The sequence below is a fragment of the Neopsephotus bourkii genome, unplaced genomic scaffold (genome assembly GCF_033783945.1).
Source record: "Neopsephotus bourkii isolate Nb327-2 ecotype Australia unplaced genomic scaffold, CSIRO-AGI_Nbou_v1 NB_1650, whole genome shotgun sequence".
NCBI classification, from domain to species: domain Eukaryota; kingdom Metazoa; phylum Chordata; class Aves; order Psittaciformes; family Psittacidae; genus Neopsephotus; species Neopsephotus bourkii.
In genome coordinates, this window is record NW_026902124.1 from 41,306 (window position 1) to 54,955 (window position 13,650).

At 36.7% G+C, this 13,650-nt stretch overlaps 1 protein-coding gene across 1 annotated transcript in view; it reads left to right on the plus strand.

Annotated features, from left to right (window-relative positions):
- The window catches only part of LOC133223718 (kinesin-like protein KIF20B), a 31,723-nt gene extending 21,403 nt beyond the window's left edge, over positions 1–10,320 (plus strand). The window contains 7 exon segments of the mRNA XM_061374673.1: positions 702–881; positions 1,451–1,615; positions 4,102–4,305; positions 6,544–6,621; positions 7,349–7,493; positions 9,049–9,191; positions 10,214–10,320. Coding sequence (XP_061230657.1) covers positions 702–881; positions 1,451–1,615; positions 4,102–4,305; positions 6,544–6,621; positions 7,349–7,493; positions 9,049–9,191; positions 10,214–10,291 — 993 coding nt within the window. The 3' untranslated portion in view covers positions 10,292–10,320.
- The last annotated feature ends 3,330 nt before the right edge of the window (positions 10,321–13,650 follow it).

Consider the following 13,650-nt stretch of genomic DNA (forward strand, 5'->3'; position numbering starts at 1 on the left):
CTATCATCACCTCACTGAATTTTTCAAACATTATTTTGCGTGTAAAACACCTGTCAGTAACCTACACTTACATGAATTGCTGCTTATTGGAAGCTAAGAAAACATACTTTGAAAAATAGGACTGTTTGTTTGGCTCTTTCCTAAAAGCAGAAGTTAACAAAAAATCTTTTGAGATTTAGAGTAAAAAATACTTAGTTAAAATGCTAGTGGCTTTGTTCCTGTATCAGTTTCAACTGAGAGTTAATAGCAAGGTAAATGCCTTACCTGTTCACCAGGCTGCATTATGGCTGTATTTCTTGAGTATCTAAAATTATGAAATGAATCTGACCAATCTAAAACTGTATTTGCATCCAGATATAGTTGGCAATGACTTTCTGGACCTGCAATCAGTACAGGAGGGTATTAGGAGCTTAAGATTACTTTAACGTTATCTGTGACTTTGCTTGCCTGAGACTTGCTCGCTCTGATTTTATTACTAACAAAGAGTATAAATATAGATGCAGATTTTCTAATTGAAGCGTAGTTTGCTTTTGTATTCTTTTTTGTGAAAACAGCTCTATGCGAGCTTTGTAGGATCAATATAGGCTTTCAAGTTTACTCAGGCCATAAAATAGTAATGCTATGTGAAACCAAACTATCAGAACAGTTCAGATAGTGCGTAGAACTGGTGTTCAATTCTAATCTTTTTTTTCCCTATTTAGGAAAGTCTTGCTGCTGCACAGCTGGCAGAAAAGGACAACAATCTTCAAAAGTGGCATGAAGAAAGAGATAAATTAGTAGAAGCTTTGGAAACACAGCTCAGGACTTTGGTTTCTAACACCACACAAAAAGATAAGGAAATAGCAGAACTGAAACAGGCTGCACTAAAGGATTTGGGAAAGGTTCTCTCTCTCTTGTTCTTGTGGGATTTTTTTTTCTTGTTTTCCTTTGTTATGCATTAATTCTACAAAACACAATACTTTTTGTGGTTTGGCTCAGTTTTTTTCTTCTTACTGTCATATTGAAGCCATTAGCAGCTCATTAAAAATGGAAGCTTTATGTTTGAAATTGAATTTGTAACAGTAACCAAAGTTTCAGAACATTTAGTAGTTTATTTAAAGTCTCTTTGATTCTTTGATTGCAAAGTTGAACTGGAGATCTGAAACAGTTATCATAGCTGCTGCTTTTTTCACAGCCCCAGGGACTTAATGATCAAGTGGGAGGTGAACTATTTATAACTTCACATAAGTAGAGTAAAATAAAAATTTACATTACATCTTCCCTGGGTGTTACATGACTTTGCTTCACTTTAAATAGTGACCACTCATACATGAAATTGTTGGCTTTTTGTTGGATAGCTGACTGGTTTAGCTTGCAGTTCTAAAACTGATGCTTCCAAGTAACGATGCTTGTGTGTATATTTTCTTTTGTCAGTCCTGCAATTTGTGGCATGTTTTGCTATGTTTTTTAGGCTAAGGAAACTGATACAGAAGAACTAAGGAAAGAGCTGGCTGAGAAAGATGACTTTATAAAGGAACTGACACAGCAGGTTAACCATGAAAGTCTTCTGTCTATGGCAGAAGTACCTTTACCTGAAGAAGGACAATCTGAAATAGATCAGACTGTAAACAAAGAGGTATGTTTGTTATGGAAAGTATGTACTAATTATAAGGTTTTAATAACTTTTGTTGTTTTCTCAAGATACGTTTCAGCAGCACTGGGAATCTGACAAAACTTATTGCTCGTACTTCTTCATACTTTATCTTCATTTCCGAGTTCTTGTTCATTCTTTCCATCTCCCACTTTTGCTATCAGAAATAGGGTACTTACATTAATAGAATACCATCTCGCGATACATTTATAGAACTTGCATGCCTGAGGGGAAAAGTAGTTACCTAACCCAGGTTCTAGAGATTTGAAGACATTGTAGTGCCATTCCAGTTTGATGGTGTTCAGGGAATTTCAGCTCAAAACTTTTGTGATATTGCCTATACTGTGGTAATAAGAGATGTTTCTGTAATAGGAGCTTCCAACCTATATGGGGGTTCAGAAGAACAAAATAGTATCCTGCATACCACAGAAAACCAAAACAATATTTGAAGTTTACGCAAAGAAAATATCAACTTTGCTTATTTCCGGAAGGAAAAATTGAAAGGCTTGCAACTATCCTGAGACTTCCAATTCTGACTGAACTCCTGCGTGTTAACTTGAACAGTATTTAAGGATATAGTTCTCCTCCTAAACTGAATTAATGCTGTGTGGCTCTACTGCTAGTTAATAGTGAACAGGGCTGAAAGTGGATTTCCTAGCAATCCCTCCTTTGGCTGCTAGAACATGCATTTCTCCTCTTGCTACAGAACTGGAATGCAAAATGCATCTCTTCATCTCTTTCCTGTCTACTGCCAAATAAGACTGTCTGGCTAGTTTCTTGCTAGTTCATCAGTTCAGCTAGTGCCATATAGATAAAGCTTGTGATGAATGAGGGAGGACAGAGTAGCTTTCAGAAGGGTTAGTGCTTTACACAGCTTTGTAATAACAGGTAAGAGAGCACCATATTTTTTTTTTTTTGCTATTAAAGTAGTTATTGAAGAATTGTTGTGAACATTTGGTGCTGACATATTTACCTCAAGGAAGTAGAGACAATATTTGTTCCTATGGGTAAGTGGAGGTGTCTAGGAGGATTATGATGTGAGAAACTTCTGTTGATGTTGAAGTGAATGGGGTAAGGTTTTGGGGGGGAGAAGGCAAATAATTCCTGGGAAACACATTGTGACAATAAAGAAGAAAAACTAAAGCATTCAAGGGGATATGTCTCCTGCCATTTAAGAAGAGGCTAAGAAGATGGCAGTCTGATGACGAGAGGTTAAGGCTACTGGAGAGTTATGGAGCTGAGGTTTACAAAATCATGGTTGTGGTGGGTAAACAAAAGCCAAAACTGCAAGAACTGGGCAGCTGTTGATGAAACTAATAGGAGATAATTTAAACAATTAAATAACTTATTCCTATCTGAAGCCACTAATGATCCTCTGAAAACAGGTACTATCAGCAGGGAACAGAAAAACTTGAATTTGAAATCTGTAACTATATTGACGAATGGGTACTCCGAGGATTAGGCAAAGGTATATCCTTTGACCCCTCTAATGCAACAATTGAGAGTGCTGGGTGAGTATGGAGACAACAGATGACAAGGTGGCTGGGATCACACATTTTATCCCTCAAATAACAGCATCTCCCTTTGCCACTGTCAGAGGCAGAATATTGAACTAGATGGACTGCTGGTAAGACCCAGCAGGACATTTCTTATAATCTCTTAGCATGAATAGATTTTAGTGATTCAAAAATGTCCTGTTTCTTGTTGCCCAAACAATTCTAAAAGGTTTTGGGATTGGTTTTTTCATGAGGTTTTTTGGGTGGGTTTTTTTTTTTCTGTAAATCTTTCTTGATGATCAGCTCACCTAGTTTTGTTGCTCTTGGTAGCAATAAAAGCTGCATGACATAATCATGTGAATATATCTGACCTGAATCATGTGTTCTTGAAAACTTACCTATCGCTGAGGCTTATAAGGTAGCTGATTATTAAGCAGAGTGAGGAAGTCCTCATCAGTTGAATTTGTCTTGAATCAGTCGAACCTTGTTACTCACACAGTTAATTTCTCTAGGTGTAGAAGGGGGAGGGAAAGCTCCCTGAAAACAAGCTAGAGAAAGACTATACTTTTCTCTCAAGCTCCTATTACTGCCCAGTTCCTAAAGAGCAGCAGAGTTAACATGAGTAACATCGTGTCAATGCTACTACTGCTAGCTGTGAAAACTGTGACTAGCTGTCTCTGCCCTTGAGGAAAATGACTTGCAAAGTATCAGGCTGAGTTCAGCAAGGAAGACTAAGTTCTGTGGTCATGCATGGAAGTGTTAACCTTTTAAAATTTAACAAAAGTTTTAGAAAATAAGAGTGAATTCTGCTGTAGCTGAAGTAGATTCCTTTGCTTTTATTAACAGTGTTCCGAAAGCTGACTGCTAGAAAAAGGAATGCTTGCTAAGCAACCCACTGGAGAAGGATATGTATTATAGCATTTAAGTCATAGTTATTTTAAAGCTTGTTTTCTTAAAACGTTCCTATGCTTGCAGGACCATTCTGAAATTGCACTTGACTCGTCTGAAATGTCTACAGAAAATGGAAAAAACAGTCGGTTCCCAAAACCAGAGATGAAAATCCAGGTCACACCTTTGCAACCCAGTAAGATGGAGGTGAAGGACCAGGGCGGCCCCATACCAGTTACAATTAAAATGCTCAAGCCAGGAAAGAAAAGAAAAAGTGAAGAGATGGATGAGGTATGCCCTAGACCAACTGACATTACGTTGTGCAGCTTTTCTCTAGTACTCTGATAATTTGTTAAAATCCTATCCTCCTGATTCTCACTGAGACCCAAAAGATATATGTAGGGCATACTTAAGCTTCTTCAAACATCATCCTGTCCTTCCCCCTGCCTGCCAAGTGAACGAATCTCTGGCCTGTGATGAGTAAGGTGATAGACTTCAGTTTATTCAGACCCTGGCCCCTTGTCTCCGATTTGCACTTTCTCTTCACCTTTTACTTTTCCCTCTCCCTACAAGCACCATTTGCTTCTGCCTCCAGCTGTGATATATGTGGGATTGCAGACCAGTTCTATAGAAATTTTTCTTTTGGTTTAGACAATTATTGATGTCAATTATAAACCCCTCTAATGGTCAATTACAAGTTAATTCTGTGCATTAAATCAGTGCATTTCAAAGTTTCAAGACCCCTTCCTTCCACTTTTCCTCCAGCTTGTGTTCTCTTTGATCTTTTTCTACTTGAAGGGACTATGTACCAGCACCTGAACCTCCCTGTTTTCTGTAGGCCTTAATACCTCTTTAATTTCTTCAGTTGTACTAGATTATGTACTCCAGCCCTCTTAATGTGCTGTGGTGTTTACATGTGGGACAAAGGCTCCACAGCAGTCCAAGGTGGTAAAAATCTTCACTTCTCCTACCTGAACTGCATGTTCCATCCCTCTGCCTTCTATCAGTGCCAGCACAGCTTTCTCTAAGACACTTAAGAAGGCCTTGAAACCGTAAGAGCACATTGTGGTGGTACTTTAATCGTACTTGTGGGGCTTATGAATCTCTATGCTTTTAAGGACTTTTTAAGCTGACAGGTAAGTATGAGATTGTGGATGATTTGTCTAGGTAGTAAGTGGTGTTTTAGCGAGTGAACTTCTCTCAGCTGAAGAGTGAAGTGTCTGATGCTTTTCTAGCATTTCTCGCTCAATCATTCCCAAGTGATGTTTTTTAATCTCTAAATAAAATAGTTAAGATAAATAATCACTTCCATGATTACTGTGCAACAGGGCTTCAATAAACTCATTTTGTTAAACCTGTTAAAAGCTGTGTAAGTTAGTTCATCTGGAATTCAACACTTCATTCTGGAAGCATGTCCAGAGCTGATTTAAGTTTCTTGTGGCTTGAACCAGTTTTCTTTTGAGAGTAGTATTTTTTCAGCTTGCTGGCAAAGTAGGTGTAAAAATAACCACCATTCTGAAGGCACTGAAAAAGTACCAAACTTTTCCTACAGGTATTTAATCTCATGTAGTTATAGGATCATAGAATATTTAAAGTTTTTAGAGAAGATTGTTTTACCTATTCATTTAAATCCTTTCAGTGTAGTTTGTGTTCATACCCTTATGGGAGAACATTTAGCTAAGTAACTTTTCAATAACATGAAACTAAATTTTAAAGTATCTTATTGCTGTTCTGTTCACCCAAATATGACTCTTAAATATAATTTGTTATGCTAAATGGATTATAAAAGGATTCAGCAACTTTAACTGTCACAAGTCTACTGAAGACACAATTTGTTTTTAAATTGTCTGAAACAAAAGCATGTTGTCAGCAGTAAAAGTAAGGGATGGGGGGAAATCTGTGGTGTTCAACCACATACTGCGCATCTCCCTTTCTTTTTTTAAGAAGTGGTGTAGTTTGGGGTTGGAATTTTTGGGGGTTTGGGTGTGCTTTTTAAAAACCCACTTCTTTTGCTGAGACTCTCGATAATTAGCCAAAGAACAAAATTCTCTTTCTCTTCTGACACTGTTATGAGTTGGTATGGCTATTGGTTACCTGAAATCTCTTGGCAATAATGAATGAGATGAAAGTCATATTTTAATGACAGCTTTACACTATCATGTTAAGCTGTCAATGTCACTGACATGTTTTTATAATTGTCACTGTAAATCTGAATTTTCATTTTGATTTATTGAGTTAACTTAAATTTGTGTATTTGCGTCTCAAATGTCTTAAAGCCAGAAGTATAGGGAACAATGGAAGGAGGAAAATAATAAATGTCTGAATGGTTTGGCCACAGGTATTTCTAGCTCCCTTCCACAAGTCTGTTTAGCATTTAATTCACATTTGAATAATTACTTCTATCCAGTATTAGCCAATGGCTCCCTACTGTTATTCACAGCACTTAAACAGTGACTGCTTCTGTAATATAAATAATTGTTGGTTTTTTCTAGAAGAATCTTAGGTAAAATTTGTCATTTATTTTCTTAGGATTTTGTGAAAAGCGAGAACAAAAAAAATGCAAAACCTGCTATGACTAATTTGCCTTCTACAAGCAACAAGAAAATGGTTTGATTTTATTCTATTTCTGAAGTTAGTTTGGCCTTTTCTGTGAAGGTGGGCTTGTGAAAGGAGCAGACATATGCAGCAGTATCTTCTCTTTATCTATGTACTTGAATAGGATTCTAAACATGTTGTCTTCCTAAACTCAATATACTAACCAAAAAGAGTCTGTATTTATCAAGAATGTGTACTAGCTGCACTGTACAATCATTCATAGGGAATGACCTTTCATACTGAATATTGAACATACTATTAATATACATAATGTTATAGGCAATTCCTTTGAAGTAAAAGAAAGGTTTATTTCACCTATACGCATGAAAATTGTGAGGATTATTTTAGGCATTAGTAGTAAACTGGGTGGGTTCAGAGGATGGGTAGTGGATACATTTTCCCCACCAGTTTTCTCTTGTTTTAGTTATAACTAGAATAGCTGGTCTAATGAAATTGCCTACAACTTTGAATTTTTTTTTCTTTAAGAAACTGTTTTCTATATTTCTCATGCCCTTAAATGTATTTTGTGAAACTTTGACGATGTTTTTTAATTCTGGGTATAAAACAAGGCTGTTTATATTTTTTTGTTGTGGTAGGGTCATTAGTACAGTGAACAGAGGTGCCAGTAGGAAAACTCAGAATGTCAGCTTGAGAATAACATTATGGTAAAATAAAATGGAATTAATCTTTAAGATAAGTCAACTTGCAACTTAAGCAATGCTCTTGTATTTTTGTACAGATGTCTACTATACAGCTTAGAAAACCATACCCCTTAAGAAAGCAAGAATCCACTTCAAGTAAAAACTCTGCTAAAAAGAAAGATGGAAAGCTGCAAAAAAGTGGAGATTTCTTCCAAAGTTCTCCTACTATTATTCAGTCTAAAGGTTTGTACAGAACAAATAAGTCTCATTGCATATTCTCTGGGCATTGCAGAATAACTTTTTTCTACTGTAACCTATTAATACATATACTGTTCAACGATAAGTCTGCTTCATTAAGTTGCTGTTTTGTTTATGAAATAAAGGAGTCTGAACTGGGGCTTGCTATATTAAATCTTGCAGAGCAGAAAAGGCTGTCTTGATTGCAAAGACCACATGGTTATCAAGTTTAGGTTGTGAAAGATAAACTGGATGGAATGAAAGGATGCAGTGTGGAATATATGCATATAAATTCATCATAAAAGACATAACTGTTAAGCTCAACATGTTGGAGTTACTTTGGTTTTGCTTACAGTAAAACCAAACAGTTAAGGGCACTTTCAGGGACTTGTCCTGCTGCTCTAAAGAGAAAAATGAAGAGCTGAATCCAGATTCTAAATCTTACCTTGCTCTATAAGTGATCCCTCCTTACCCACACCCCACCTCCCCACCACTTTGTTTCTGTGGAAACTGTATTAATGCTTTTCTTTATGTACATATATGGGAGAAAAAATATAGTTCTACAGAACCTAAAGCTGGTGTCTTATGAAAATATTTGGAAGACTTCAATAAGCTGACTATGAAGCGATTAATGGATTTCACTAAGTTTAAGCATAGCCTTGGGAAGATTAACTGCTGGGACTTTCTACTAAAGAACATGTTACTCTTTCCTGTATTAAAACAGAATTTCTGAGTTACTGTGTTTAAAACAAAAATAAAATTAGCAGTGGGCACAAGGAATTGCGTGTGTTGAATTCTAAAAGACACAATTGTTTGGTTAAAACCAGATCAGTTGTTATTCGGTGTGGGTGGTTAAAATGAAGATCTCTATGCCAACTGAAAAACTTGACTTGCTACAGAGGACATCTTACCTGCTGTAAAACAGTCTAGATGGCGATCGTGGGATTTTTAAAACATTCCAGGCTTATCAGATTTGGCTCCATGAGGACAACATTGTCATCAATGTAAGCCAAATTCAGGTTACTCAAAATTTCACCCTGAAAATACTTAATTTGAGCAAATGAGGTCTAGTTTGTAACCTTTGTTATGTCCTGTGTTTTTCTCTTTTACATAACTTGCTATTGTTCAGGATGTCTTCCTTTCTAGCTCATAATACGCATACAGTCATCTCTTTATACAGCTAGTCCTGCCTTGGTAAAACTACAGAAATATCTAGAGAAAATTGACTCTACCCTGTGCTCCTGTCAGCACAAAGAAGTGTTAAGCCTGTTGTTCAACTTCTTTGGAATTGTTTATTTTCCAGTGAAATCTGACTCCTAATTGATTTTAAAGGACACCTTTAAATAGCACATTAAAGCTTTTGCACCTGAAGCTATGAAAACCTTCTTCCAGCCACAGAAAACTGTGGTAGTCAAATACCACATCTGAATTTTTATATTTAAACTTCAGACAATATCTCTTTAATTTTTAAGTTGTTTTTAGTAAAGCTTGCTGTATTCATTAGTTTTGAAGTTTACAAACACAGTAAGACATTGATTTATGATTAAATATTTTCATCTAGCAAAGAAGCTGATTGCAACAATAAGCTCTCCTAATTCTGCAGAACCAGAAAGCCTAAAAGAAAATGAGCTGAAGCCAAAACGGGCTAAGAGAAAGCTGTATTCAACTGACATTTCTTGCCCTCTAGATATCCCTGCTTCTTCGGTAAGTGATTACAGGTTACTGTTCTGTCCACTGTGATCTACTTCTGTAATTGTGATTTAAAATACGCTCTTAGGGGGACAGAACAAATCTGAAGGTCTAACCAAGTTGCAGAAGAAGTTTGAAAATATTTATCTATTTCTTGATTCTACCTACCCATTGCTTTTGGCCTCTTCTTCCTGCTGTTTTACTTTCTATGTCTTCTCACCTGTCCGTAGATTTGGAATAGCATAATTGAAATACTAAAGCTACAAAAGTCTGCAAGTACAATTAGCTTTGCAGGGCAAGTGAGCACCAAAGGTAACTTCCAATTCCATTTATGCTCAGCTGATATTTGTTACTGTAGGATGATGGTACATCCATGCTTTTCAAAGCACAGTTTAGATAGCCTTCTGTGTGTGCTTAAGTCAGCCTAGAACAAGTCTTCTAGGCCAGAGCTTGATTTATGACTTCTGAAATCCACGTAGGTGGTTTTGACAGTAACTATGGTTGCCCATAGCGAGATACGTATGCTATTGAATTTTCTGTAAATAGCATGAATGAATACAGCAGAAATGAAAATGTTTTTCACAGGAGGGTGAAGAAAATGGCAAATGCAAAGCAAAAGAAGCTAAGAAGCTTGGAAGTAAAAGGGAAAATGACAGACCAAATTCCAGGAAAGCAGAGATAGCTATAGGAAATTAAGATAAAAATGTTTTCTGAACATTTCCTGTTTCACAAAATGAGTATTAGAGTTTAGAAGTGAGAGCTGGTTTCAGATCACGTTTTGCTTTGGACTTCGGTATTTGTTTCAGAAAAAAAAAAAAAAAAAGTGATTTTGTATGTCCCTGGTATTTGTCACTTATTCTGATGCAATAAAAGAGTTTTTCTGTATCGGGGACCTCTGGCTAAAAGATAATAAGGAAATTTCATTCTGAAAACAACTTATGGGGAAAAATCAGGCTGCTGATAACATGGGTCTAGAAGTGCGTGTAATTTGACTCTGAAGAAATGCTGAGTAACCCTTGAAATATAATCTCTTTCAGATTCTTATAGAACAAAAACAGAAGGAATGCGATCATCTAATCATCAAGCGACGGCTTCCATCAAAACAAGCTAAATAATCTTGCAACAGCATGTTTGTATTTCCTTGGTTAGGTCGTATTTCTATTGTATTACTTCAGTTGATTGTACGTGGGAAATAATTGATACTTCATTATGCTCTGAAGTATGTATATAGATGTGTAGAATTGTTCTAATGTTATTAATTTTTTACTTCATTAAAACTGAAATGCTGTTCAAGAAAGCTTGTGTCTGAGTTCATTTTTTTTTTTTTTAAGGAATGGTGTCCTTGGAAGTGTTCATAATTTACCCATTGTGCAGGAAGTACTATGCCTGTGCGAAATGGTTGCCGGTATATCTCCGATTAGAAAAAATTGACTACACATCAAAACTTGTACATGGCTTTCTTTACTCTTCTCCTGTAGATTGTCTGAGCATGAAATGTCTCACTGTAAGGATAACGCATAGTTCAGTTCTGTAGATCCTGATTTGCAAGATCAGATTCTCATACTAAGTTGCTTCTCCAGTTTCTTGACTGTGAAATGGAGTTGTACCCTTACACTCTTCCATAAAGAAATACTGTTGTTTTTTTTTCTAAGTTGACAGTGACAAAGTGAGCCTGATTCACAAATCTTTCACCTCTTCCATTTCTTCAACTTTTTGTTTCATCTTCTGTTTGTGTGAGTGTGAACTCAGATTTCCTTTTTGTTAGCTCATGTTTGGTATTGCCATTTTCTTCCCTCTTTTCATTCTAACAGGAAAATGTAAAATCCAGGTATGGTCAGATAATTGTAAATAAAAATAAATGCAGTGTCACTTAATAGCTCTTCACAGGTAGGATTTTATACTTTGAATACTTTTGTCTTTCTCCAGATCTCCTGTCTTCTGCTATCTGTAGTCCAGATACCTGGAGCGATCTCTTTCAGGACTCTAGAAGACACCAGTGAAGATTGTTACCTGATGTAGATGCAAGTTGTTCACTTTACAGAAATCTTTTATAGATGGAGGCAGGAAATGTGCAAGGTGAAGGTGACCCTGGCCATTGCAGGAGGACTGGAACTAGCTGATCTTGAAGATCCCTTCCAACCTGAACCATCCTGTGCTTCTATGATAAAACAGTCTTAAACAATGGGACAGTACTTGGGATATTTATTCTTTGCCTTAACATTTTGTCTGGGCGTTTTCCCATTTTTAACAGATGTTCTTTTTCAGTCAGCTTCAGTCTTGACCCTTAACTTTTTTCTGAGTAGTTTCAGTTAATTTTAGAACCCATCAGCATGTGCCTGTTTAGCTGGATTGATCCTTCCATTGTGTGCAACCTTGCACTTGCCTGCAGTGAAATATGTATGCTATCATGTTGCCTTGAATGACAGGTTGATTGCTTATCGTTAAATCATCAAATGGCCTTACAGCTCTTATTTAACAAGAAAACATGCTAGGTAAATGGAGAATTAGAAGAGCACTGAATTACTTGATCGTTGCCTATACGATTTCTTTATTGATCTAAATGTGTGGCAAGTAATAGAAGTATCTTCAGCTATTTCATGTAACTGAAATTGTTGCTAGTGTTTATTCTCCTTATCAAATATACAATTTCATAGTTTCAACTACTATGTGCTTCTTCCTGATTTCATGGTTAACTAAGTGACAAAATTGCTTTGATTACTCTGGTAAATTGCAATTTATCTGTGCAGCTAACTAGGAAGTAGAGTCCCTCAGTATAGTCAAGTCAGTGACATTCAGGAATGCTACTGCACTTGAGCTGTATTGCCAATTTGGCTAAGCTCTTATATTTACTAAAATTTCATCAGTGTTGCTGAGCTATCTAAAGGCTATGGAAACTGTTTTTTTTCTGGAAGCCATTTAAATGGGTGTCTTCATTATAACCTGAGCACGAGAGTACCTATATATACATGCATGAAATTGAACTTGTTCATTTTTTGTCCTTAAATTAGCCTTTGCATTTGGAAGAGCCATACTGAATTAACTTCCTTTGTAGGTGTAGGCTTGGTTATCAAACTCCATGGTTACACATTTTTAATGCAGAAATAAAGCATGCTCCCTTTTGTTTTGATCACGGGACTGTGGTTTCTGTACTTCCTACAGTTGAAGTTTGAGCCTGTATATGCTGGTAGCCTAGAGAATGGGTCATACTTTATGTATCTCCTTTCTCCATGTCAGGATTTCCAGTTATTTCCTGAACAGAAAGGGAATTAAAATATAATCTGAGAAAGGAGCATATTCACTTCTTCAGAAAGAATGGAGTAATGGGATTACTTTTTTTGTCCTCCTAGTTGAGACTGGGGCTAGCTCTGTATTGTTCTTTTATCAGCTCCTCTGAAGAACAAAGCAAAAAGGTGTTTTAGGACCTTATGTCCTTTTGCCTTCTGATTCTTCCTGATAAGTACCATAGCTAACTCAAATCTGAGCATAACTCCTATTTATTTTACCTAATGCTTTAGTGTAAGGTTCATCAATTAACTTGCAGATCAGAGAATGGTTTTTGTCTGTTAATGGAGATGTCAGTTCTTTACCTAGCAAAGACCGAGATAAGCACCATTTAATGGAAATTTGGTCTATATTTTGACGTGAAGATATCTGGTAATACTGAAATTGTCCATGGTCTCTTCAGAACTTACTTGGCTGTAGGAAGGTGTGAGGCGTCTATTACTGTGCATCACTGGCTGAAGGGGGTAAGAGTTTCTATATATAAAATCGGGTCATGCAGTTCTGATGTGCTAAGACACTTGGATCACACAAAGGAAAATTTCCTGGAGATAGGCACAGTGACTTCCACTGTTTTGTGCTCCAGTCCTCCCTCCAGCCCCCCAGATTTGAATAAATCTAGTTTCTGTACTAGGTTCAGGCAGAGGGCAACCTTACTCAGTGTCAGTCTATTCTGTACACTGAAAACTTCTGATACTTACAAATGAAGCTTCCTTTTCATCAAGAGAATAAGCTTAGATCCTTATAACTTTAATAACAGACTTTCCTCCTTTCTTTTAAGATATGGCCTTGCTTCTCTAGTGTATTGTTTTCTTACATGAGGAAGGAGGCTTTTTTGTAATATGAAACAGTTCTATTTCTGGTGTAACACCTGAATCCTGCAAACTGCCTTGTACAGCAACGCCGTTGTCTTTGAATAGTTCATTTTGAATGTGTCAGGCTGTGAGGCGTAATTCTTACAAAATAGCCTGTGCTGTACTTGTGTCAACCTAACCCAACTTTTCCAATGGTTAACGCTCATCTTGAAAAGACTATTCCTTCCTCAACTTCAGGTCATTTGGGGTGAACGCTTTCCTTTGTCATCCTCATGACACTCCACCTACAGACCTAATGAAGGCTTCTGGAAGGAAAACGTGAGGGTGTTACTTCATACAGGTCAAGCTTTTCTCTTTGGCAAAACTAAACAAAGAGCAAG